This window comes from Lontra canadensis, unplaced genomic scaffold (genome assembly GCF_010015895.1).
Source record: "Lontra canadensis isolate GAN:19392208 unplaced genomic scaffold, GSC_riverotter_1.0 scaffold21, whole genome shotgun sequence".
Taxonomy (NCBI): domain Eukaryota; kingdom Metazoa; phylum Chordata; class Mammalia; order Carnivora; family Mustelidae; genus Lontra; species Lontra canadensis.
Genome location: NW_022631015.1, coordinates 15982418 through 16008325, shown reverse-complemented (window position 1 = coordinate 16008325; position 25908 = coordinate 15982418). Strand labels below are relative to the sequence as shown.

At 42.8% G+C, this 25908-nt stretch overlaps 1 protein-coding gene across 1 annotated transcript; it reads right to left on the bottom strand.

Moving 5' to 3' along the window:
• STMND1 (stathmin domain containing 1) lies at positions 1–25445 on the bottom strand. The gene is made up of 5 exons (XM_032861789.1): positions 25309–25445; positions 14913–15093; positions 10124–10275; positions 1498–1623; positions 1–860 (listed from the first exon to the last, which is right to left on the bottom strand). Exons 1-5 carry the CDS (start codon positions 25387–25389, stop codon positions 579–581), a joined length of 822 nt encoding a protein of 273 aa, XP_032717680.1. The 5' UTR covers positions 25390–25445; the 3' UTR covers positions 1–578.
• Positions 25446–25908: the final 463 nt, after the last annotated feature.

Here is a 25908-nt window from a genome sequence, read left to right as displayed (position 1 = left end):
TTTTTTCTTTTTTCATACGTAATTCTCAAGAATTGGATATTGCTAGCTTAAGCTAATACGCATGAAACTATTATTCAACCAGCTTCAAGATACGGCTTTAATCCCTCACCACACAAAGAGAGTTAAAAAGAAATAACTAAACTCTACAGATAAGAAGCCTACAGATCATGAAAATACAGAATACACATCCGCGCATTTGGTCTGAAGGGACCCTCAGAGGATGGGCATAGCCAAGGACCCGGAGCCAAAGAGAAGGGTTTCATCTGGCACAGGCAGGGTGATGTAGGCTGGAAAGTATTCATCAAGACATCTTCACGATGTTCGAAGCCACACTGGAGGAGGATGCCAACTGCATCATATGGAAGCTAGTCAGATCATCTCGGTTTTTTCCCTTTTGCTAGCGTCGGCATTTCATTTCCTCCACTCGGCTCAGCCCCTGCAGGTTACACAACCATCCCTCCGCCCACGGCGTGTCCCAGCCGGGTGAGGTCAGGCCGCCAGAAAGCACACAGCGACCGACGAGGATGGTCCCAGCTGGGGGGAATTTCGCCTTTTCACGCACTTCACGGAAGATGGCTTCATTCAAAGGCATCATCTGCTTGGTTGTAGGACCGGTCTGACTCCACCACCCCGAGACTTTCACAACTGAAGTTCCTTCCACCGGAGGCTGCATCGCTGTTCTTCCTCTTCAAGGGCTTTGCTCCCTGAAGGTGTGCTGGCTCCAAGGGGGCAGAAGTCGCCTCGTGGGGTCCTTTGGCAAAGGGCACCTCAGCCCCACCCAGTTCCGCGGCACCCGGGTGACTGGCCGGGGACAGAAGTCGGTCGCTCCTTAGCCTTTTTCTTATGTCTTCTTCTTTAGTCTGAAAAGCAGTATTAAAGAAGCAAAATGAGCCCAGATAACTTCATTGTGCCTATGCCTGACATGAACCTGCATGGCTGGGCTGTGCCATCATTCAGTCACTCCACAAACACGGGCTGAGGCACTGCTGAGGACAGACACAGTCCCTCCCCTCCTGGAGCTTCTGGGTGGCCTTTGTTCTCCCAGGTAGGGGAAGGAGAGGTCGGCCAGGTAGGGAGATGGAGGCAGAGGTTGGCAGCCCACAGCTGTGAAAGCTGCTTCCAGCAGGATGGGGGACACAGGGTGATGGAGACCCGGTGTCCTCTGCAAGGCCTCCCCTCGTCTCCTGCCCTCTTCCCCTGCCCCCGACGCCTCCTCCCACCCCCACTCCAGCTGGGGTTTTCTTTTTCCATATGAAGCAGACCCCATACTCAGAAGTGAACAGTGTTTCCTGAGGCTACCTGGATGGAGCCAGCATTCAGCCAGCTTCAGGATGCTTTACTCCTGCACCCCACAAAGAGAATTAAAGGAAAATGACACAGCCCAGAAAGCCTACAGATCACTCCAGTACTTGGTCTGAACCCTAAATCAGTGGTTAGGAAACGCCTATGTGGGTACACTGTCAGCAGGCAGCCCTGCTCAGGGGTGAGCTCGGGGACCTTCTTGCGCCTCTCCACTGCCTGCATCTTCTCATCCAGCTCATTCATTGTGAAAGCCTTTGCTTCCTGTTTGATCTTAAGCTTCTTCAGCCTGGCTGGCGGCTTTCTCAGCGGCGTCGTATTCACCTGGAGGAAGACAGTTTTCAAAAGGGAGAAACAGACATTATTCTGGGGGTGGAGGGGAGATCCAGGAGAGGTGGCATGCACACGGTGTAAAAGGTTAGTCCTAAAAATCTAAACAGGTATGTTAGCAGAGTTAAAGACCACCATGTGAATGCTGGGAACAACAGAACTAAGTCCTAAATAATAATAATAATAATGAAAAAGGTCTATTAGATGTCTAGGAAAAAAAAAAAACAAACCAATGACAAAAACAGGCTCTTCCTGAAACCCATCAAAGAATGCGAGGACGTTCGGGAGCTGGAAGAGGATTCAGGAGAAGAAAAGATTCTGGAGAAGAAACCTAAGGCAGAGAAAGGAGGCAGACGAGTGATGAATGTGTAGTTCAAGGTAAAAATAAAAAGTTAAATCTGATAATTTTGTAAATGCCGCGGGCTACAAACGCCTTTCATTTCGGATCAAGATAGGGTTTTAGTACTCTGGGTCTCACAGAGGAGAGAATTAACAATTACTGAGCAGCGACCCTGGGCTGGCCTTTGCTGTCAGAAGACTTCGAGAATGTTTTCATGACGTTAGGAAAAATCCCTAACTCTTGCATGTCACTGACTACCCTTTCTGGAGTTTAAAGTGATGGGATAGTGACTTTCTGATTAATTTCTACTTATAAAAAAGTAAGATTGTAAAGGGTTTTTTTTTTTTAAAGATTTTATTTATTTATTTGACAGACAGAGATCACAAGTAGGCAGAGAGAGGGAGAAGCAGGCTCCCCACTGAGCAAAGAGCCCAACTTAGGGCTCAATCCCAGGACCCTGGGACCATGACCTGAGCTGAAGGCAGAGGCTTTAACCCACTGAGCCACCCAGGAGGCCCCAAAATTAATTTTTAAAATTATTGTATTTATTTATTTGAGGGAGTGAGAGAGAGCACAGCAGGGGTAGGGGCAGAGGGAGAGGGAGAGACAGACTCCCCGCTGTGTAGACACCCATGCAGGGCTGAGTCCCAGGACCCTGAGATCATGACCTGAGCTGAAAGCAGAAGCTTAACTGACTGAGCCACCCAGGTGCCCCTAAAAATTAATTTTTTATGACATACATTGGTCATGAAAAAGTAAAGCAATACAGAAATAGTTTCCCAGGCTTCTGTTTAAACCACCTGGTCCCCAGTTGTATTTATCAGCATGAACTATTTTAACGAGTTTGGTATGTGTCCTGCCAGAATTCTCTATGTGCATATATTTATATACATTTGTATGTGTAGTACATCTGTAATGTTAAACCAAACGTAAATAAGATTATACCCTCACCAGGCTCTGCAATTTGCCTTCTCTTAATTTACGACGGACATCCTTCTAGGTCAGAATATATAGATTTATGACAACTGGGGAAGGTCCCAGTGAACTCTGGGGTTTCATTATAAATAAACTGATTTGTCCTAGGTAATTTCTCTAAAGACTTCTATTTTTTAAATTTTTTATTTTTAAAGATTTTAAAAATTTATTTGACCAAGAAAGAGAGATCACAAGTAGGCAGAGCAACAGGCAGAGAGAGAGAGAGAGAGAGAGGAAAGCAGGCTCTTTGCTGAGCAGAGAGCCTGATGTGGGGCTTGATCCCAGGACCCTGAGATCATGACCTGAGCCGAAGGCAGACGCTTAACCAACTGAGCCACCCAGGTGCCCTGTCTCTAAAGACTTTTAAAGAAAGGGAACTAGTGATATCCATTGTAATATCTAAAAGACTGTCTCTTTATACTATAAGACTGCCCATGCTGAAAATACGTCCAACAAAGAAGAGGTCTAACACAATAGAAAAAGATACCAAACAAAGACTCAGACAGACCTAGGTTTAAGACCTGGCTTGGCCATGGTGTGTTTTTGCCTGAGTTCTTCAGCTCTGTAAACCTTGCTTTCATCTCTTTAAAAATGGGTTTAATAATACTTATTTCACAGGATTTTCTCTTTTAAGGAGGTATCAGTAATCACTCAGGAAACGGTAATTACATTTCATTCAGTGAAAGGAGTGACTTTTTAAATGAAGTTTTTTAAAATGTTAATTCCAGTGCAGTAAAAATACAGTGTAATATTAGTTTCAGATGTACAATAGAGTGATTCAACACTTCCATACAACACCCAGTGCTCGTCACAACTTAATCCCTCCTTAATCCCCTTCCCCTATTTCCCCATCCCCCACCTACCCACTTCTCCTCTAATAACTATCAGTCTATTCTCTATAGTTCAGAGTGTCTCTTGGATTATTTCTCTCTCCTTTTTTTTTTCCTTTGCCCATTTGTTTTGTTTCTTACGTTCCACATATGAGTGAAATCATATGGTATCTGTCTTTCTCAGACTTATTTCGCTTAGTACTATACTCTCTAGCTCCATCCATGCCGTTGCCAATGGCAAGATTTCATTCTTTTTGATGGCTGAGGAATATTTCATTGTGTATTTACACCACGTCTTCTTTATCCATTCATCAGTCAATGGGCACTTGGGCCATTTCCATAGTTTGGCTACTGTAAATAATGCTGCTATAAACACTGGGAAGCATGTATCCCTCTGAATTAGTGTTTTTGTATTTTTTTGAGTAAATACCCAGTAGTACGATTACTGGATCCTAGGGAGGTTCTATTTTTAACTTTTTGAAGAACCTCCATACTATTTTCCACATTAGCTGTACTGGTTTGCATTCTCACCAACAGTACCCGAAGGTTCCTTTCATCCACATCCTCGCCAACACCTGTGGTTTCTTGTGTTTTTGATTTTAGCCATTCTGACAGGTCTGAGGTGATACCTCATTGTGGTTTTGATTTGTATTTCCCTGATGATGAATGATGTTGACCATCTCTTCATGTGTCTGTTGGCCATCTGGATGTCTTTGGAGAGATGTCTGTTCTTGTCTTCAAGCAGTGACATTTTTCAGTGACAGCCCACAGAATCATCACCAAGTTACAGTATTTGTCTTGAAGGGTGGGAATGGGAACCTGAATCCCGGAGGCCAGCTGGAAGCCTGGGCTTTAACCTGTAGACCACTAATACCCATGGTATCACCCGAGACAAGTCACCTCTTTGGATTCTGTTTTCTCTCACGTAAAAATAGTGAGGATGCTGAGGACCACTAGGGTTCCTTCCAGCTTTAAGAACCATGATTCTCGGAAAGCCTTTTAGAAGGAAACATTTGTTGAAGTTTTGGCACAGTTACAGCCATCAGACAGTTTTATGTGGTGAGAAGTTTTTCACTACAAAAACCGTGGGATGTCTGTCAAAGCAAGCTCCCCCTCCCCCATCACTGTATTATTTTTATGACAATTGGCTCTCAGGCTCCCTGCTGGCAAAAGCCATTTTCTGTGAAGAGGGACGTTCTTGCTGTAGTGGTTCAGCTAAAGATACTGTGAAATTAGTATGAAAACAGTTTTTTTGGGAAGTTCATTCACAGAGGGCTAAAAGAACATGCAATAGTAATCCCAGATTCAGTGAAGAAAGACTCTCTGAGGCTTCCCACGGGAGTCGGCATCTTGACTAAAGTCGTAGACAGTAGTTCTGAGAGACTTGGGATTTCCGGTCTGGGTGGACTCTTCCTGTGGCTTTATCCCGGACCATAGGTACAAAATCAAATACTTCCTCCTGCTTCCGGAAGTGAACCTCCCTGTGCAGCCCTCATCCTTTCCTGAGTCTGATGATTGAAATAAAAGCCTTGAAAGACTACTTGAAAGGGAAAGTATCTGTATTCTTTCCCACTGGATTTCCTGAAACCAGGATTTACCAACTCTCGGCGCTTGAAAATAACAGTGATACACTCAGAGAGGAGTGAGTCATAGAAACTCAAAAAAAAAAAAAAAAAAAAGAAAAAAATCAACTTTAAAACCCATAGAAGTTGCTAGGTCAATGATTTTCTTTTAGAATACCAGCAGAAGTGGTGCCTGGGTGGCTCAGTGGGTTAAGCCTCTGCCTTCAGCTCAGGTCATGATTCCAGGGTCCTGGGATGGAGCCCCGCGTCAGGCTCTCTGCTCAGCAGGGAGCCTGCTTCCCTTCCTCTCTCTCTGCCTGCCTCTCTGCCTACTTGTGATCTCTGTCTGTCAAATAAATAAATAAAATCTTAAAAAAAAAAAAAAAGAACACCAGCAGAGGACTGACCCACCCAAAACGGTGTGATAAGGTTTGGATCTTTTCAACCCTCCTTGCTTGTATATATATAATGCAGCCACTGTGCATTCCTCAGAGCCTCCCAAAGTAACTGTTGACCCACAGATGAACTACCCTGGCTAAGTTCTGTCACCAGAGTTGTGTGCACAGAATGGGTCGGAGCTTCCCACAGTCCCGCTCCCTCCCTGTGAGACCCCCCAGCCAGGCCACAGCGTTGGCTGACATTTATCTTATCAGTCCGCATCCTCCTCCTTAAAAAAACTCCCCGTGAGGTTCAACAAATAACATTAGAGACTCTGAGGCAAGATAACCAACTCCCTCACTCTACTGAAGGATACCAAGGGCAGAAGTGGCCCGGAGGAGGGAGTCAACTTTGGCCACAGAAGAAGGAGTCAATGGAGAAATCATCTTGTGTTTGGAGACTGTGGGTGGGCTAAGGGATGGGGGGAAAGGAGTTTGGGAGAAAAAAACATCTCAAGTGGATAATGCCGAGGTGGATAAATGAGAGCCTGTTACAACTCTTGTAGAGATCCATACCAACCAGACACATAGTTTCATGTGTATATAAAGTCCGTACATATTTATAATAAGCCACTTAAGGTTCTTTAGAATGTTTTAAAGTATACTGAAAGATTCACTTAGTCTGGTATTTACCTTACATATCATTGTAATTCCTTCTGAGTGAGGGTAAATTCTATTTGTATGAATCCGCTGGAAAACATGTTATCTGGAGAGGGGGTCACTATGAAACTGCTGTAGTATTTGCCAACAAGCAAATGAGAAAAATTAAGAAAAAAAAAAGATGAATGGGGCGCTCTGGGGGACAGATACTGCTGTGGACCTCCAGAGAGAACTGGCCCATGGAGGGGGTGTCCCCAATTCAGCAGATGAGTGGAGGACCCTCACTTTACACAACCTTTTCTTATATTTCCCTCTACATGAGAACCGAATTGCAGAAGGGGTCAGATCTAACATTCCCTTATATTTATACACTTGGTCTACATAAGAAGTCTTGTTTTTAAAGTATTCTCACGTTTATTTATTTATTTATTTTTAAGATTTTATTTTTTATTTATTTGACAGAAATCACAAGTAGGCAGAGAGGCAGGCAGAGAGAGAGGGAGACGGCAGGCTCCCTGCTGCGGGGCCTGATCCCAGCACCCTGAGATCATGACCTGAGCCGAAGGCAGAGGCTTAACCCACTGAGCCACCCTGGTGCCCCGTATTCTCACGTTTATTATTCCATTCCCCCCTAATATTTGGTTTAAATGATATCTTTGGGATCGATGAAGAAATTGTGTTACAATTTCTCATTGGCTTCATCACATCCTAGTAACTGCTGATATTAACATCCCTTATGGTTTTTTTTTTTTTTAGCTAATTTTATCATCTGTTCTTTTTTTTTCCCTCAACAAATATTATTAAATATTTGAGAATTAAAAGTATGATTCAATTAACTATCTAATTAAGTATGATAGTATAAATAAAAGTATGATCCAATTAACTATTATTAGATATTGGATAGTTAAAAATATGAACTGTCTAACAATATTTCTGTTCTTAGTATGTTCCCCCTTTCAGTATTCACTCATCTTTTTACATTGGCTCCTAACTTTTCCTAAAATATTAAGACCCCTGGTGTCTGATATGTTCTCAACTACGCCTGAATTGAGAGACTTTACCTGAGACACTGGCAAATTGTATATCTCTTTCATTTCCATATGTTCCTGTGTATACCCTTAGTTCTCTACCTGAAAATGTGTTATGGCATTATAATAATAATCATATAATTACATATAACATATAATAATAATCATAGTTATAATATAATATATAAAATACCTTTATATATTATAGTTTTAATAATATATTTATATAACATTGTAATTTATTATTTTAATACAATATTGAATAATTATAATATTAATATATTATATATTTATTGTATTTTTATACTATTAATATATACATAATATTATAACATATTTTCAGGAATACTTTAGAATTCTTTTTCATAATGAATGGGGGAATTCAATTTCACAAGCTTTAACCCTCTCCAGCTTTATGATGAATTCGAAGGCTTTGTGTCCACATTGGTAGAAACCCCAGGGCAGTGGTTCTTTGCCTGGGCTGCCCACCAGAATCACCTAGGGACACTACAGCCAGGGCTTCCCACCAGCCACTAGTCCCAGGAGGGACCTGGGCACTGGGATTTTTTGAAAGCTTTCTAGGTGACTCGAATATGCAGCCAAGTTTAGGACCACAGCCCTAGGCGATAAAACACACAGCTGTGTTGTTGCAAGTCTGGATTATACTGGGACATTGTACAAAGCAAAAAACAAAAGAAACGAAATGTGTTATTCTTGCCTACCTCTGTGGTCCCGTCAACTTCAGATCTTTTTTGAGAACAGTCCAGCTAGGTTCCTGATAATCATTCAATTTCTCTATAATATAAACGCAGTCTTCATCTGGGGCTCACCTAATGATGCTATTGAAGGTCAAGTCCATAGTTTTCATTCTTCAATAGATACATTTCTTTCATGATTTAGTTGATATTACTTAACCCTGCTGGTGCCCTTGTAAGGTCTCAGTTTGAACTCATTCATCTCTGACCAACATTTTAATGCTGTTCCCAATGCTGTTAGCATCGAGGTTCTACAGCATTTCCCTAAAGAAGGCATCGCTTCGCTACTCAAAGTTTCCACAGTCCATCCTTCTCCAGATCGCTCTCCTGTCTTTTTCCTTTTGACACACCTTCCTTTTTTCTGACCTCCAGAGACTCACTTACAGCTAGAAAAGAATCTCTCCCCCCTGCTTTTCCATGTTAAAGACCCATCTTCTAGTACTTTCATATCAGATACAGTATCCTAAAGTGCCTCGTATCACAATAGCGTCGTCCAGATGTAAACTGTCATTACACTGACTTATCTTTTCCATTATATAATCTATTTTTACCTTCCCCCGCCCCCTACATCCTCTTACTCCTGGCAACCTGATAATATCATTCATGAGGTTTAGCAATCTCCTCTCTTTTCCCCAAATACCTTCGTATTTTCCTTCTTCAAAAGAGAATGCCACTTTGGCTTTTATTCATGAGTTCTCAGCATTTCCTACACGCAGAGAAGGAAATTACCTTTATTCAAACACTTAAGTGACTTGGTCGAGGTGGCAAACTTAATTTAAATAATGCATCTTTTTTATTCCCAGTTGGTTGTTTTCCCTACAAGACCAAGATGGCAGCCATCCAGAGCCTTTAATGTTCCTTCTGGTGGGGCGGGCGCCTGGGTGACTCGGTCCTTAAATGTCTGCCTTCCACTTGGGTCATGATCTGGGGGTCCTGGGATCAGGCTCCCTGCTCAGCAGGAAGCCTGCTTCTCCCTCTCCCACTCCCATGCTTGTGTTCCCTCTCTGTCAAATAAATAAATAAAATCTTTAAAAAAAAGTTCCTTCTGGCCCCTATTTCCATCATTTTTGTGTCTTTCTTTTCTTTTTTACTCATTTCTCCTTAGGCTTCTTTTCTCTCTCAATTCTTCTTTTCATCTTTTCTAGGACGATGGTGGGCTGCCTGGGAGCTTTAGTTAACAAACAAACAAGAAAACAGATGAAAACCACAACAACACCACCTGCCATCCTCTTCAGGGGCTTAGCTAGAACTTATTAAAAAATGAAGGACTCAAGACTTGGCCCACAACCAGTTAAAATCTAAATAAAAATACTGCCCACACTAAGGAAAAACAATGATCAGTTAGTCAAGATGAATCAATAGAGAAAAAAAAATAAGAGTATGAAGATTTTTATCATTGTATTTATTTCCTCATGTTGGACCTTAGTGTGTATGGAAGCCTATGTATTCTAGCTTTGGCATTTAGGTGTATTTTCCTACTATAGAAATTGGATTCCAGTTTATAGTCATAATACCTAGTACATAGCTAATGCTTAACAAAAATTATTCAAAGAATGAAGGCAGGTTATTCAACAGGGATAACTGTCTCTCAAATTCAGTAAAATCCAAGATGTTTTACTGGCTTCATTAATCATTGATGATTAGGGGATTCTTGGGGTACCATGACAGCTCAGTCAGTGGACCATGAAGCTCTTGGTCCTGGGGTCGTGTTTCAAGCCTCACATTGGACGTAGATAATATCATTGGACTTGATAATAAATATATGAGCTTGAAAAAATGATTAAGGCGCTTCCTGAGAGAAGGGTGATGTGTAGACAGGAGAGATAAGTTATGGGAGAAAAAACTGGCTTAGCTAAATGCTACAATCTGCGTGGTGCCTTGAAGGGTTTGGAGACTGTAATTCGTGATCGATCCTATTCTATAGCTATTTTTAACTATAAGCTAATGTTAATTATGGAATTACTTGCCATGACATCATAGGACTCTCCATTTTTAAATACTTTGCTGTGGCTCTGTATTATTCCTTGGACAATTAATTCCTCCAGAATATCGGATGACTTCTGTCGCTCTTGGGTCTTTAGGGGTTGGGGTTTATGGATTAATCCATCCATCACTAGATCTATAGGGAAAGAAAGAAGGAATAGAAATGTAAACATGAACATTTTATCAATCAGATGCTAAGTGGATGCCTTACAAATGACATTACTTAACTAAATCTTAGTCTCAACACTCTAACCTACATATCTGTGTCAATTATATAAATCTTTGAATCGTTTGAAGTTCAAATTCTGAATGTCCTTACAGAGGATACACATCAGCAGAATATACAGTTTACTTAGCAAGCCCTGTATTAACATAACAAAAAGTCTTTCATGTGCTGCTATGTACTACTTTTTTGTTGTAACAACACTTATACACTTGAGTATGACTACATGGGTTCTCTATGCTAATTACGAAGCACAGTTAGGAAGGAGATATCCTTTCAGTGACTCCTCTGAGTTGCAGTTTGGTTTCTATGCTTTGTATACAAAGGATAAACAGTGGGATGTTGCCAAGAGACTCCTAGTTCCGCAACCTTGAGTTTCCAGTGACGCCATCTGCTAAAGCTATGTAAGTAAGAGCACGCCTTTTTGAAAAGAGTCTTTGAACTAAATCACAATTGAAGTCAAGCGGTATCACCTACATTTTTACGATTGATTCTGAAAATGGCACCGAAACAGTTTCTCGGGGAGCCTTTATAAACCGCACTGATGAGAGAGACCCCCCCCATTCGAAATCACCCATTTCTACAAATACGCAAGCAAACATCTGTCCTTACGGATTCCCATTATTAAACAAAGGTGCGGGGAGGAGTCCTCAGGAATGGGCTCTCTTCTGTTTTGCAATCATCGGGAAGTCCTGATGGTACCATGAATCATTCCATCTAGTGGACAGAGTCTTTTTATGAAAATTTCTACCCTCACTGGTTAACAAAGACAGTGTTCATGAATTTGCAGCGGGAAGAGGTGAAAAAACACACAGGCACACACACCAGCCAGTGAGATGTTTCTCCCGTCAGAATATTCACCTTGTTGTTATAAGACCGCTGCAAGTAACTTCAGCGAATAGTCGATAATCTCATTTCTCGTCCAGTGCTGTGCCTTCTAACCTTCCGTGTGTTTGAAATAGACTCAATTTTCACTTTAAAGAGCTGTATACAGCTTTCGGTACAGAGCGGTAAAGCATGTCTTTCAAGTAGGTAAACTAGTAAACTAAAGCTTGAAATGATAGAGAAAAATTTAATAAAAAGTTAGAGGTAAAACCTCTTCAAAGAATTAAGGGGATTTTTTTTTTTTTTCTTTTAGAAGGTGATCTTATCTGGAAGGGTCAATAGAGTAGTCACTATTTACTGAGCACTTAGGTACCTGGTACCATCTTATGTCCTTTATATACTTTGTAACATTGGGAATTTTTTAAAAAGATTTTATTTATTTATTTGTCAGAGAGAGAGAGACAGAGAGCTGATGAGTGGTGGGGAGGGGCAGAGGGAGAGGGGGAAGCAGGCTCCCCACTGAGCAGGGACTCTCAGGGAGTCTGACTCAGCACTTGATCCCAGGACCCTGGGATCATGACCTGACCCAAAGGCAGATGCTTAATGGACTGAACCACCCAGATGTCCCTTGTAATGTTGTGAATTCTGTGAGAAAGGTATTATCATCCCTATTGTATAAACTCTATGAGAGTGGTGAATTTACTTGCTGAAGGAGACATGGCTAGGAAGAGAACCAACTAGGGTTTGAATCCAAGAATGTCTGACTTCAATCCCCAAGTTCTCTGCCACCTCGGTGCCCTCCTTCCCCAAGGACCACTGTGTGGTCCATTTCCGTCTCAGGATGTGTCTAAAGAGAACATCATAGTTGACGACTGTCACTAACATGATACAATTATTCAATTATTAAAATGATTATGAAATAAAAATAATGAACTGTCTCAATCAATTATTTTTCTGGGTCCAAAATACTGGCTTGACATTGACAGTGATCAGCCTACAAAGAAACCCCTGCACTATGGAGGTCTTGCAACTAATCCTCGTGATTTCTTGGGATGCTGAAGACAATTGGGGGGATGTTGGAAAGTGACATGACCCCTCTTTCTGGTTATGAAAGTCACACATGGTTATCAGAGTAAACTTGGAAAGTATAGAAAAGAAGAAAAAAGAAAATAAAAATGCCCATCCTCTTACCATTCAGAGATTACCGTTATTCATATGTCAAATTTTGCTTTTAAAAAGTTGACATCATACTGAACATACGGGTCTGTTTCCTATGCAGTTAAGGTACAGATTAGTGTTTTCTCACAAGGCTAGAAATTCTTTGTAAGTGTCAAAAGTAAAGTTGTACAAGAAAATGTAGGTGAATTCGTGTTTAACTCTGGTGTAGGGAAAGGCTTTCTAACTATGACTCAAGTTCCAGATTCAGAGAAGAAAATTGATAAATTTTACATTAAAAAACGTTTATAAGGCAAAGAAAAAGCAATAAAGGTCAAATACAGATATCGCATGACCCTTGATTTGATGTACTAAGCAGGGTATAATATCATTTTTGGTATTTTTGCTAAAAATGGATAACCCAAAGCTAATCATTAGGAAATATCAGCCAGACACAAACTGAGGAAGTTTCTGTAAAGTAATGGCTTATGTCTCCAAACACATCAATCTGATAAAAGACAAAGAAAAGCTGAGGGACTGGCTCCAAATTAAAGGAGAAAAACACCTCATGATGTCGACATTAACCATGTGATCCTGGATTAGATCTTGAACCTGAAATTTATTTATAAAGGACATTTGTGAGACAATGGATAAAATTTGAATATGTAAATGAGATATGTACTGAATAAGGGGTAATTTGCTGATTGTGATCCTTGTCCTGTGATTATGCAGAGAATACCCTTGTTTTAGGAAACATATACTGGTGTACTTCAGAATAAAGTGTCATTATGTCTGCGATTTGCTCTCAGAAAAAACCTGTGTGTGTGTGTGCGTGTGTGTGTGTGTTTGTGTGTGAGAGAGAGAGAGAGAGAGGGAGATAGAGAGAGTGAGCGTGAGGGAAGGGGGGGAGAGAGAGGGACTGTGATTCCTGTAATTATATCACATTCAAATGTGGTATAATGTTAGCATTTGGGGAATCTAGGGGAAATAATACAGGCATCCTTTGTTTTATGCAACTTTAGTCAAATCTGAAATTATTCAAAATAATAAGGTTTTTTTTCATTTTATTTTATTTCTTTTCAGTGTTCCAGAATTCGTTGTTTATGCACCACACCCATTGCTCCATGCAATATGTGCCCTCCTTAATACCCACCACCAGGCTTACACAACCCCCTACCCCTCTCCTCTCCAAAACCCTCAATTTGTTTCTCAGAGTCCGCAGTCTCTCATGGTTTGTCTCCCCCTCTGATTTCCCCCAACTAAAGGAAGTTTTTTTTTTTTTTTTTAAGGAAAGACAGGAAATGTTAGTGTGAAGCTTGAAATTTTTAACAAATATACTCTAAAGATGGGCAGATCAGGGATCCAGAAAAGAGACAGAGGAGAAACTGGGCAGAGAACAGATATAAAGCGTAGGGCACTGGTTCTTACTCATTCAGTGGGAATGGCTTTCCTGAAAACTAATTTACACCACATCTTGGAACACCTGCTTTAATAATTCACTCCCTCTCCAGGCTGGTGTGTCTGTCAGCATTACCCCGCTGGACAGACTGACTGAGGGTACCCCTGCGTCCCTGTGACCCTGACGGTCTGCCGTCTGTAGCACCATAGACATCGAACATCCGTGTCGCAGTCTAGGAGGGATTCCCATCAACGGAATTATCATCGAGAAAAAAATGTACGTGCTGGCCAGACACACAGAGAGAGAGGGGAGACCTCCCAGCTGTATCCCCCGTCTCCTACCTCACATCAGACCCACAAGGTGAAGGTTAATATGAAATCTATTATAAAGAGAGTGTGCCCCCAAAGTCCAAGGAGAAGAATCTCATTTACTAACCCATCTATCTTCCAGCTCTAACATGTGCCTTGGGAAAAACGGACAGCAGTCAGGAATGACATGAAAGCCTTCCCCTCCAATAAAACAGAGCACTTTTCCTTGAGTTCTGTTGAGTTCAATTTGTTTCAGAGGCTGATAAAGTGTAACTAGGCATTCTTAAATCAACCCTGGGAGTTGGCGGGGGTGGGGGCGTGTAGGTAACTCAAGGAAAGCAAGACCAACTACGGGAAAAGTCAAAATAGTTTCTAAGGAGCACACCAGGTCATAATGACTTCTTCTGTGTTTTTGAAAGATGACTGTTTTGTATATTTGCTGATCCTTTGGATGGGAGACACCAGGGAAACAGTTTGATGGAGGCTGCATATATTTTTGCAAATGAGAACTTTCTTTTGGAAAGGTGGGAACATGGCAGAAGTCTACAGAAATGTAACCAAAGCCTAAGGTCTGTTTCCCACCACGAGCAAGGGCTCCTTGCTTGGAAAAAAAAAAAAAAAAAAAAAAAAGGAAAAAATCAAGATGGTTTTAATCACTTCATCTACAAGAAAATTAATGGTTAGCATTATTTATTCACAGAATGAAGGCCTGAGGCTCCATCCTCGTGTCTCAGAGATGGGGTCTTTGCCATCTGGAACACTGCCTAGTCCACAAAACTGATAAAAGGGTCACTAACATATGTTATACAACATATTTAGAGAGACAGTATTTTGTGGAGAGTCATATAAACGAGGGCCATTACCTGAATTTATTCTTCTGTTTCTTTCACTAAGAGCTGGGGAGGTTTCTGGTATGGTTCCAGGTAAGCTTCCCAACGGAGTCTGTTTTTCCAGGCTGTCAGGGCTGCTCCCAGTGTCCTCGGGTACCACAGCTTCCTTCTGGGGCCTGCCGTCCTCCCTGGAATGAGTCCCTCCGACATCAGCCTGTGAAAAGGGAATGGCTCTGTGTGAGAGTCAAGATTTCTTGGAAGATGGTTGCTTGGAAGACGGAAACAACATCACAAGGTCTGCTTTGCGAATATTCAGCCGACTGGTACCTGTAGTGGAGGCTGACTGGCCACAGCTCCCTGGAGATATTAGCTTTCACGTGGGTGTGATGTGTTTAAGGACCCTGAGTGGGCTCAGTGATCCTGGAGTACCCAGGTGTAACCACGAGAGTCCCTATGAGACGGAGGCAGAGGGAGACGTGGCTACAGAAGTGGAGAAGGGGATGCACCCGGGAAGCCGAGAAGCATTGAAGATACTATCAGCTGCGGACAGAGGAAAGGCCACCAGCCTAGGAATGGGAGGAATTCAGCTCTAGAAGCCGGGACACACAAGGAAGAGGATTCTTTCCTGCAGTCCCTGAAAGGAACCAGCCCCGCCAACCCCTTGACTTGAGCCCCGTGGAACTGATTTTGGACTTCAGACCTCCAGAATGGGAAGAGAGTGAAATTGTGCTGTAGCGAGCCACCAAGTGTATGATAATTTGTCACAGCAGCGATAGAAATGGATACAGTATCTGCTAGCAATCTGTCAGGGACACGCTACCACGCTGGGCACCCGCACGACGCCAAGATGAACACATCCATCAAGTGTGAAAAGTAAAGATACTGCAGTGTAAAAAAGTCTTTTTTTAAAATGAAAGTATCTTTGTTTTTGCTGATTAAAAATGTAATACAGACTTATTGTAAAAATAAATAATACAGAAGGAAATTGGTGATGATCGGTTTTATGAGTTAACTAAGCTAGTCTATAGCATGGTTATTCCATCAAACAGAACCTAGGCATTGTTGTGAAGGTGTTTGGTAAATGTAGTTAATGCCTCCAATCAGTTTACGTAAAAGAGGGTATCCTTGATAATCTGGGTGGGCCTCATCCAATCAGTTGAAGGCCTTAAGAGTAGAACTGAGGTTTTCCTGAGGAAGGAGGAGTTCATTCTGTGGACTGCACTTTCAACCCCAACCTGTCCTTTCTGACCACTTATGCCATTGTGTGGATTTTGGACTAACCTAGCCAGCCCCCAATTGCATAAGCCAATTCCTTGTAATCCATCTATCATCTATTTATCTCACCAGCCAGCCAGCCAGCCAGCCATAATCCTGGTTCTGTTCTTTTGGTAGAACCTGAATGATACAGAAACACAGTAGAAAGTAAGCACCAGTCCCTAGACAAAAGCACTATTAACATCTCAGTATATAACTTCCCAGATGTGTTTGCTGAAAGAAATAGAATCTTTAAAAACAAATTGGAATTGGCTAATTAGCACATGAAAAGATGCTCAGTATCATTAGTCATTAAGGAGATGCAAATCCAGACCAGAAGGAGATACCACAGCCCATCCACCAGGTTGACTGTAAGGAAAAAACCCCATGATAAGTGTGAGCAGGTATGTGGGGAAATTTGGAGATTTTGTACAGTGCCCTGGAAATGTAAAGGGTGCAGTCACTTTGGAAAAACGGTTTGAGGGTTTCTCAAAAACTCAAACAGAGGGGTCCCTGGGGGGCTCAGGTGTTTCAGCATCTCCCTTCAGCTCAGTTCATGATCCCACATTGTGCTCCCTACTCAGCAGGGAGCCTGCTTCTCCCTCTCCCTCTGCCCCTTCCCCTGCTTGTGCATGAGGTATCTCTCTCTCTCAAATAAATAAAATCTTAAAAAAAAAAAAAAGCCAAACAGAGAGTTAGCATTTGATCCAAAAATTCCTCTTCTAGGTATATACCCGAGCGAAATGAAAACATATATCTGCGCAAAACCTTGCACACTAATGTTCAAAATTCATATTCGTAATATCTAAAAAAGTAAAAACAACCCAAATATCCATCAACTCATGAATGGATAAATAAAATGTGGCCCATCCAGACCAAAGAATATTATAGAGCAATAAAAAGAAATAAAGTCCTCAAGTACACTGCTATGTAGGTGACATTTGAAACGTTATGCTGACTGAAGGAAGCCAGATGCAAAGAGCGGTCCACTTACTGAACATTCAGAGTAGGCAAATTAATAGAAATGGAGTAGAGATTTTGTGGTTGCTGAGGATGTGGAGACTGGCAACTAATGGATAGTGGTTTCTTTTGTGGGGAGTATAAAAATGAGCTAAAATTAGATTGTGGTGATGACTATGGATTGTGCATTTTAAATGGGTGAGTTGCATGACATGTGGATTGTATTTTAATAAAGCTACTTGTGAATAAAATAAATTAGGTTATACATTAAATAATATTGTATTATATTTCTGTAACCTGTTTTTTTCATTAACAATGTATCAGAGACATTAGTGTACATCAGTGTATATACTATATATCAGTGTATGTTGGTCAGTGTATACAGATTACAGATTTACCTCATTCTTTTTTTTTTTCTTTTTTGATTTACCTTATTCTACTTAATGTTGGAGAGTGGTCGTTTAGTTGACGACCGGAGTGTGGTCTTTTATGTAATATGTCACAATTTGTTTAATCAATTTCTACCAATGGCCATCTAGGTGTTTCTACATATGTTTATATATGTGATTCTATGTATGTTTTCAATATAAGGAACAGTGCCGGCATTTATCTGTGCATAGACATTAGTGTAAACTCACCCAATCACTCCAAGAGAACACGTCCCTAGATGTGGACTTGCTGGGTCCAAAGATGTACACATTTTTTATGAATATGGGTCTCCAGAGTGTCGTCCATAAACCCTGCACTGGCTTACAACCTCACCTTTTCCTTTTAAGAATATCGATTTCTCCATACTACAATTCCACCACTTGCAAATAGGTCAAAACACGGTAAAAAGGGGCCCATATGTGATTTAATAAACCAGTGACTCCAAAATGCTGGTCTATGTCAAATCTTAGTCCCACAGAGAAAGAAGAAAAGTAAGAAAAAAAATGCAACATGGGGGGTTAAGGGGGTAGGAGAAGAGTAAATGAATTATGGTTACTTATGGTTATAAGTGACTCTTAATCTCACAAAACAAACTGAGGGTTGATGGGGGGAGGGGGTTGGGAGAGGGGGGATGGGGTTATGGACATTGGGGAGGGTATGGGCTATGGTGAGTACTGTGAAATGTGTAAACCTGGTGATTCACAGAACTGTACCCCTGGGGATAAAAATATATTATATGTTTAAAAAAATAAAATTTATTAAAAAAATGTAGTGAGTTTTTCTAAAAGGTAAATTAATTCAATTTAAAGAACTGTCATTTATTTGGAGAGGCAATGCGTTCTCATATCGGTCTGCTCAGGAAGACTTTTTCTCCAATCCCTTCTAAACTCCTCTGCCCCCTCCCTCTCAGCACTGGCTCTTCTTTCCTTGCTTGGGTTGACTGGCCAACCTCTTCTGCATCTAAGACACACATACAAGAGGAAGCCTCCTCGGTGTCCCCAGGAGACCTAAGAACATAAGCCATCTTCTCTGAGTATTGTCCTCTGGGTCTTCTTCTCATGTCTATTGATTTCACATTGTTGGCCCACGGGGTGCTCTTCTTCTCCCCTGAGTATTCAGAGGTCCCCAGGATCCTACCTCTAAACCCCACTATTTCCAGCAATGCCCTGCTACACTAGTACCATGTTGTATTTTGCTGGGGCAGCAGAAGATGTTGAAGAAGAGAAGATTCTTGAATTGGGTCTTGATTAATGAGCTTTCAGTGGGCAAGAAGAAAAGGTCACTCTAGACAGAGACAAAGCACACACGAAGAAGGGGTATGAAACAACACGTATGAATGAGCGTATGAATTTGAATTTTTTCAGGGGCGCAGAAACAGATGGAGGTAGAGAGGGGTAGGTGTTGAGGTGGGAAAGGGATTTTATTTTAAATGCGACCAGGAATCCTTCATAGGATTTCTGTACATGGAAGTAAAATAAAATGATCAGGAGTGTGTTTTTAGAAAAGTCACTGGGGTTAGTGCAAGCTGGGGGAGTGGAAGGAAGCAAGGAAGGGACAGAGCAGGGCAGTCGGTGAACATGACTGCGGTTGCCCAAGTGAGATCTGATTGAACATGAACGAGGACAGTGGCGATGAACCTGGGGGAAAGAGATGGGCCCAGAAACGTTAGAAAGGAAGACAGCACACTTCTCAGAACTTCCATTTAAAAGAGGGAGGTCTCTCTGGTTCAAAGTTACAACTTCAGGGACTCAAGAGAAATCATTTCCTTTGGGAAAATTTAATTTAGAAAAATAGGACATCCGCATGAAACTCTTGGTACTCTCACAATAAAAATCATACAAATAAAAAAAAAACTTAAGCACATTTGTTCACTTTCTGGAAGCTCTCCAAAGTGCTTTGAAATCCCTCAGAGGCTAAGTAGAAATCACAGTCGGTAGGTCACGGCAGCTCCAACCTGCCCCAGGTTCTTGTCATTCAATTAGGGATTCTTCTATGTTCATAGGGAGACTCACATAGCTTCTCATCCCCTTCCTAACATAGTATGATCACTCCAGCCAAATCAACATCACTTCATCGTGCTGAGAGTTAATTAGTTCTGTGCTTCAAGACAACACCGGAAAGTATGAAAAAGCGACCGACCGAATAAACAAAAGAGTAAGCGAACAAAAAGTCAATCGATCTAAAATACAAATGGTAGACAGAGAAAGCACGAGAGCAACTATATGCTTATTCTTTCTCTCTCCATTTGTCTTTCTGTACAGACACAGTTACTGCTGTGCAGTCCCTGTACAGTAAGCCGACCCAGGAAAAGTCTTTATAGATAGGACATACTGTTATTTTATTATATAATGATAATCTTATGATATCAGACAGGGTCTCTCTCTCTCACATGCACACACACACATTTATGCACCCATATTTCCCACATATATATAAACACATATTGTTACATATAACAAAGGAAAAGGAGAATCTGATGCTTTTTCAGGGGCTCACAATTCATGCTGAAGGTAAAGCAAAGATCGTGTTAGGTATTCTTGCCCCTCTTTCCAAATAAGCTATGAAAAACCAATTATCTGCAATGATGGTAAGACAGGTGATTTTACAACTTTGTGTTGTTTTCAGACCCTTCCTTTTTTCTGAAGCTAGGAAGGCACCGAGTGAAACACTGGATGAATTCTGCCGTCGAACATTTCCCATCAGAGACCCTGACAAATTTAACCACAACAAACAAAATGCCCATATTGGAGCTGAGAGCAAATTTGAATTTCTCAGTCTCGAAGGTGGCTTTTCACAAAGATATTTTGCTGTCTACAAATCAGAGTATATTTAAGTATATTTAAGTATATTTAACCCCTCATGATCTCCCAATGGCTTCATCAAAGCCAGGAACCCAGACCTTAGCAAGGATCTTCATCCATTTATGCTTACTTCCAGTCTGCCTTTAAGCTCTGTTAGTAACCAAAGCTTAAATGGTAATAGAAGAAACACAATCTTTTGACATAAAATAACATACATCAGCCTTCAGTTTCCGGGGCAGAAATGTAAGGTTTTTCTCTTCAGAAAGCTGGGACTGCCTTTCAAATATCTTATCTATATGCAACACATTCTGGAAATTCTAACCCAATTTCATAATCTAGACTTGAGAATAGACAGAGTTCAAAGACCAATGATATTTACAAATTAATTCTGTCTATGCCCCTCGGGGATATGGCGAAACAGATTTCGTGTTCTTTTTAATGCATGCAAGGTTTAAATTTTCACACCAATGAGAAGGCTATCTGCCGTGGTAATGGGGAGGGGGTGGGGAGGTGGGTGGAAGGTTTTATCCTTTCCTTGAGATGAAGTTGTGGAAGAAGTACAGAATCAATACGTTTCTATATTTTGTATCAATTCTATTTTATACTGCATTGTCCTAGGGATAAAATCTTATCATTATAGACAGAATTGAAAAGCTGAGAATTCTAAGCTAACGGGATGCATGAGAATCACCAGTATTCCAAAAAGGATATCACTTTTAACTACAGACAGAATTGGTTTTTGTGTTTTGTTTGTTTTGGGTCTGGAGGTACCGTAGGTTGTGTTCTAAAGCTTTTGGGAAATGCATTTGTCAAACATTTTGGAAGGAGTCACTTGTGAAGTCTCTCCTGAGCTGAAACCTTAAATCACGTGATTGGCAGATGCATTTTATAAATATATTTGTCTTGCAGACATATAGGGAAAATGCATTCTTCAAAATTTGATTTTTCTAGTTTACATCTAATGAATAGAAAAACAAATAGCAACCCACCAAAAACCACTCAGAAATATCATCTTTTAAGAATCTGCAGTGGTGGGGCGCCTGGGTGGCTCAGTGGGTTAAAGCCTCTGCCTTCGGCTCAGGTCATGATCCCAGGGTCCTGGGATTGAGCCCCACCTCGGGCTCTCTGCTTAGCCGGGAGGCTGCTTCCTCCTCTCTCTCTGCCTGCCTCTCTGCTTACTCGTGATCTCTGTCTGCAAATAAATAAATAAATAATCTTAAAAAAAAAAAAGAATCTGAAGTGGAAGAAGCCACTTGGTCCCTTTTATTCTGATGATAAACAAGACTTTCCTGGTCAAAGCCTATGGAAAAACTGTGAAGGGTCTATAGAGATTGTCTATTCCAATCTAATCTGTTCCTTTTCATAATAAGCCAGAAACTCGGAGTTCATCATACAGAAGAATGTTTCTCCAACTAGAAAAGTTTCGCATGCTTTTCTTATCAGGCATTATTTTATTATCATGTCTTTTTACCCCTTTAGACTAAGGTAAAAATGAGGAGAAAGCCAGTAGGCAGGTCTCGGGAAGTTCAATTCAGAATATTTTCAAATTGTGCCATTAAGAAACATAAAAATTTCATGCAAGCAAACACGTTCATCTCATTTTAAGGACACCGCTGAACTACAGAACCCTCAGCCCATGCATTTAGGAAGTTAGCAAAAGCAGCACTGCTCCGATAGCTAGAGAGTGTTTAATTAATAATCACACCTTTGCTGGATCAGATTTCCAAAGTCAGTACTGGGGGGGGCGGGGAGGAGGAACAGGCGTGAGTAGACTCTGAGTCAATTTTCCGGCTATTTTAATACTGAACTTCTTCCCTGCTGACTGTCATTAGTCTAGTTATGCGACTAGGACACAAGAAGATACCAAGGAGTTGGAGGAGCCAGGAGGGACATGGAAGTCACTCAAGAAAAGTTCGTTAGTGCTTGTCTGCATCGGGCGCTGTAGTGAGCACATGAGATGCAAAGACAAAGAAGGTAGTAACTCAGGATGGAGGCAAACGTGAACATGAATAAATGCAGTAAGATGTTTTGAAACATGGTAGGAGAAGGTCTAAGGTCAACTCTGCCAGCATGGTGGCAGTAGCGGGGAGGGGCAGGGGCAGGAAGAGGGGTCTTACGTTGTCGTGAAAAACGGGTACATATTTGCTATGTGGCCCAACAAGGAGGAGAGGAAAGGTTTGAAGGGAGGATAAACAGCAGGACAAACAGCAGGTGCAAAAGCATGGAGATAGAGACAGAAGGAGTTTGGGGAGCAGCTAGGAGCGAGGTTTGACCATGACTGAGCGTGGGAGGAGACGAAGCTGGAGAACGTGACCCGAGGCAGCTCAAGGATGGCTGGTAAGACGTGCTAAGGATTTGGGAATTTATCTCCCATAAATTATCTCATGATAATGACAATTGTACTACTTCCTATTAAGCACTTAGTCCGTGCCAGGCGTTGGTAGGATCATTTCACATGAATTTCACCTTCGTCAATAACTCTATGAAATAACTAGTATCAGTAGTACCCTCATGTTACAGAGAAGGATACTCAAGCACAGAGATGCTCAATAACTTGACCAAAGTCACACTGCTAATACACCGTGAACCCAGAAATCAACCCGAGGTGGTGACATTCTTGACCACTGACTTGTGTGCCTACCTGATTGGCTTGGTCACTGTTTTGCCCCCAGAGGACGACATAATCAGGTTTTGCTTTAGAAGGATTGCCCTGGAGGTCATGAAGAGGAAGAACTGGAAGGAAGGTGGGGGTGGGCAGGGAGGACCCAGGGAAACCAGTTGGGAGAACCGAACAAAAATCCAGTGGAGACGCAATGACTTTCATACCCAGGGAATTCAGGGAGAAATACAGAAACCCTCCCAAGCCTGAGAAAGCTTGGCTTAGAAGAACCCGGTGTATCTCACATGCAGAAAGGATTGCTTTTTTTTCACTTCCACCTGCTCTATCCTCCCCCTGCTCAACAAAATCATTTTCAGTAATAACCACAGAATGAAACAAAGGGTAATGGCCAGATAAGAAACACAGAGAGAGGAAATGTCCTTCTATGGAAGTCTTATTCGTAATCATGCCAGTAGAGTAAAAAAAAAAAAAAAAAGATTTTTCATACAAAAAAGATAAAAGCACAATGGGTTAATATTTTAAATCATGTTGATATAGTTTTTTTTTTTTTAAAGATTGTATTTATTTTTTTTGAGAGAGGGTGTGAGCACGTAAGTGGTGGGGAGAGATAGAGGGAGAGGGAGAAGCAGGATCCCCGCTGAGCAGGAAGTCTGACGTGGGACTTGATCCCAGGACCCCAGGATTATGACCTGATCCGAAGGCAGACACTTAACCGACAGAGCCATGTACCCCACATTAATACAGTTTTTAGAGAGAGGGGGGAAATATATTCCTGTATATTAACCCAAAGTAGTAATGAGTAATAAAGATGACCAAATTGTTTCCAAGAAGTTAATTAATCTATGAGGCAGAAGGAGCTTTAAATAAACATTTACCACGTGAGGAGTGTCACAGCAGTAGTGTTTGGGCCCGGTGCTGAAGGTAAGTAGGAATTCCTCAGGTGAACTGGAAATGGGAGCTTGGGAAGGGCTTTCCAGGAAGGGGGAATGGCATGGGGAACAGCATGGATGGTGTTGATGAGTGGAGGAAGGGAGCACTGCAGGTTCCTGCAGCAGACCCGGGAGTCCACGAGTGTGTGGGACTAGACAAGATGATGTTAGAAAGACCAGTGGGACCATGTGTAGGGGGGTTTGCACACTCTGGGGAATTTTCCCTTAGAAATAGAGGTAGCAGTGTGGGTGGGAGGCAGATGGGGTAGGGAGGACGCCAATGGGAGAGGCAGGAAGAGCCCATAGGAGGTAAGAGGGCCTTAAACTCAGAGAGAGACAGCTGGGGTAGAAAGGAACAGTGTCAAGGAATAGAAACCGTGTCAGGATGGGTGGGCACCAGGTCCTAAGCCCGCGTCTCTGGTTTGTCTAATGATGTGCCCCAAGAGCCTGGCCTGTGTACCACACACAGTATCTGCTTCTAGTGGCACCAAATGGCATCTTGCACATTGTCTGCTAAAAAACAGGTGTGCACTTTAGACAGCTGCTCCGAAAATGCCCTTTTGCAGGCGTGACCCTAAGTCCTGGTTTCCCGCAGACTGTATGGGCTCCAACAGGACATGGCAAATTTGTTAATAGTGTTCCTTTTCACTCTTAAAAGTGTCCTGCTTTTGATGATAGAGTATATGGTAATATTATCTTTGGGTGACCCCCCTCCAAGGTATAGTTCTGCGGGTTCCCAGTTTCATTGGTGCAATACCGATGGCGGTGAGGATGAGAAGAAATCCTGGACCTCATCCCTCCATGCCGCACCCTGGGAAAAAATCCCCTTCATGTCTCCAGAAGAATTACGGGGTTTGCAACCTTGAGAAGGAGAGAGAGCGTGCAGAGAGTACGGGAATGAGACTCTTGAAAATCAGAGTCTATCTCCAGCTCTGCCCCCAACCAAGCTGTGCAGCCTCAGGGTCCTCAGGGTTAGGTAAGCGGGAGGGCTCAGCCAGAGAGAAGGCCTCCAGGATCTCTTTGAGCTCTAAGTAATTCTCAAAGGCCCACTTTCCTGAAGCCAATAAAGTAGGGCAGCTCCCCCGCACCCCAACCCTCCCCTGAGAGTCCCCAGCAGCCCCAGCTCTGGGCAGAACGCACAGCTCTACCTTCTACTCCGGCCTCTGCCGGGGGGAGGGGGGGTGGGGAGGTGGGGTGGTGGTGGTGGTGGTGATCACCATCTCAAGTTCTTGAACCACAAAAGGCTCTCAAAGCTAGTCTTGAGGCAGGATGAGACCTGGATAAGACAGCAGGTGAACACGGCGAACACAGCGGCTCCCACCCGGGAGGGCTGCGAGCCCCGTGCCGACCCAGCCCCAGCCTACTCCAGTCGCCCCTCGCCCCCAGGCGTGGCAAAGGGCTTTGTGCCCGCTTGTTGTTGGGTTTGCTTGTTTTACCTTAAATCCCTCTTCCCAGCCCTTCCTGGGCGCGGGCACGCGTCTCTGGTCCTCAGCAGTCTGGGAAGGTCCGCAGCCCATCCCGTGCGCCGCGCGCTTCCACTCCGCCCGGACGGGCAGTGCGCCCCGAGGGGTGCTCCCTGCTGCGACCCTGCGTCCCACCCCAGCGCCCCGCACCCCGCCCCTGCGCCCTTCTCCCTGCACCCCCGCCCCTGCAACACCGAGAGCCGGGGCTGGAGGCGCTCGGCAGCCGGGCAGTTGCCGGGAACTGTTGCCACAATAAACCGCATCACGCGGACCTGGGACCTGGGCGGCCGTGGGATGTTTGTAACTGGAAACAAGATCCGAGGCGTCTAAACCACAGAGACGGTGCAAATCGCAGCCCTCTGCAAAGGGACGGGAGGGGTGGGAGGAGCCTGCTGCCTGGATGAGTTCGTTTTTCAAATACCCTGGGTGAAGGCATCCTGCGGGGACCTCGATCTGTTCCTTTCTGAGGCCCCGTGGGAGCCTCTCCCGGCCGGGACGCTGGGGACCGCGCGCAAGGCCGCGGCGGAGTCCGGCCGCAGGAGCAGCTCCCGAGCCGCCGGGCGGGCAGTGCAG

Bases quoted from the DNA above. Each gene is read 5' to 3' on its own strand.
- STMND1 (XM_032861789.1), bottom strand. From the start codon at position 25,389: ATGGGCTGCGGACCTTCCCAGACTGCTGAGGACCAGAGACGCGTGCCC. The intron at 15,094-25,308 runs GTAAAACAAGCA...CCCTTTTCACAG, and splicing joins GCTGGGAAGAGGGATTTAAG to GCTGATGTCGGAGGGACTCA. The intron at 1,624-10,123 runs GCAAGTAATTCC...GTCTTCCTCCAG, and splicing joins GAGAGTCCTATGATGTCATG to GTGAATACGACGCCGCTGAG.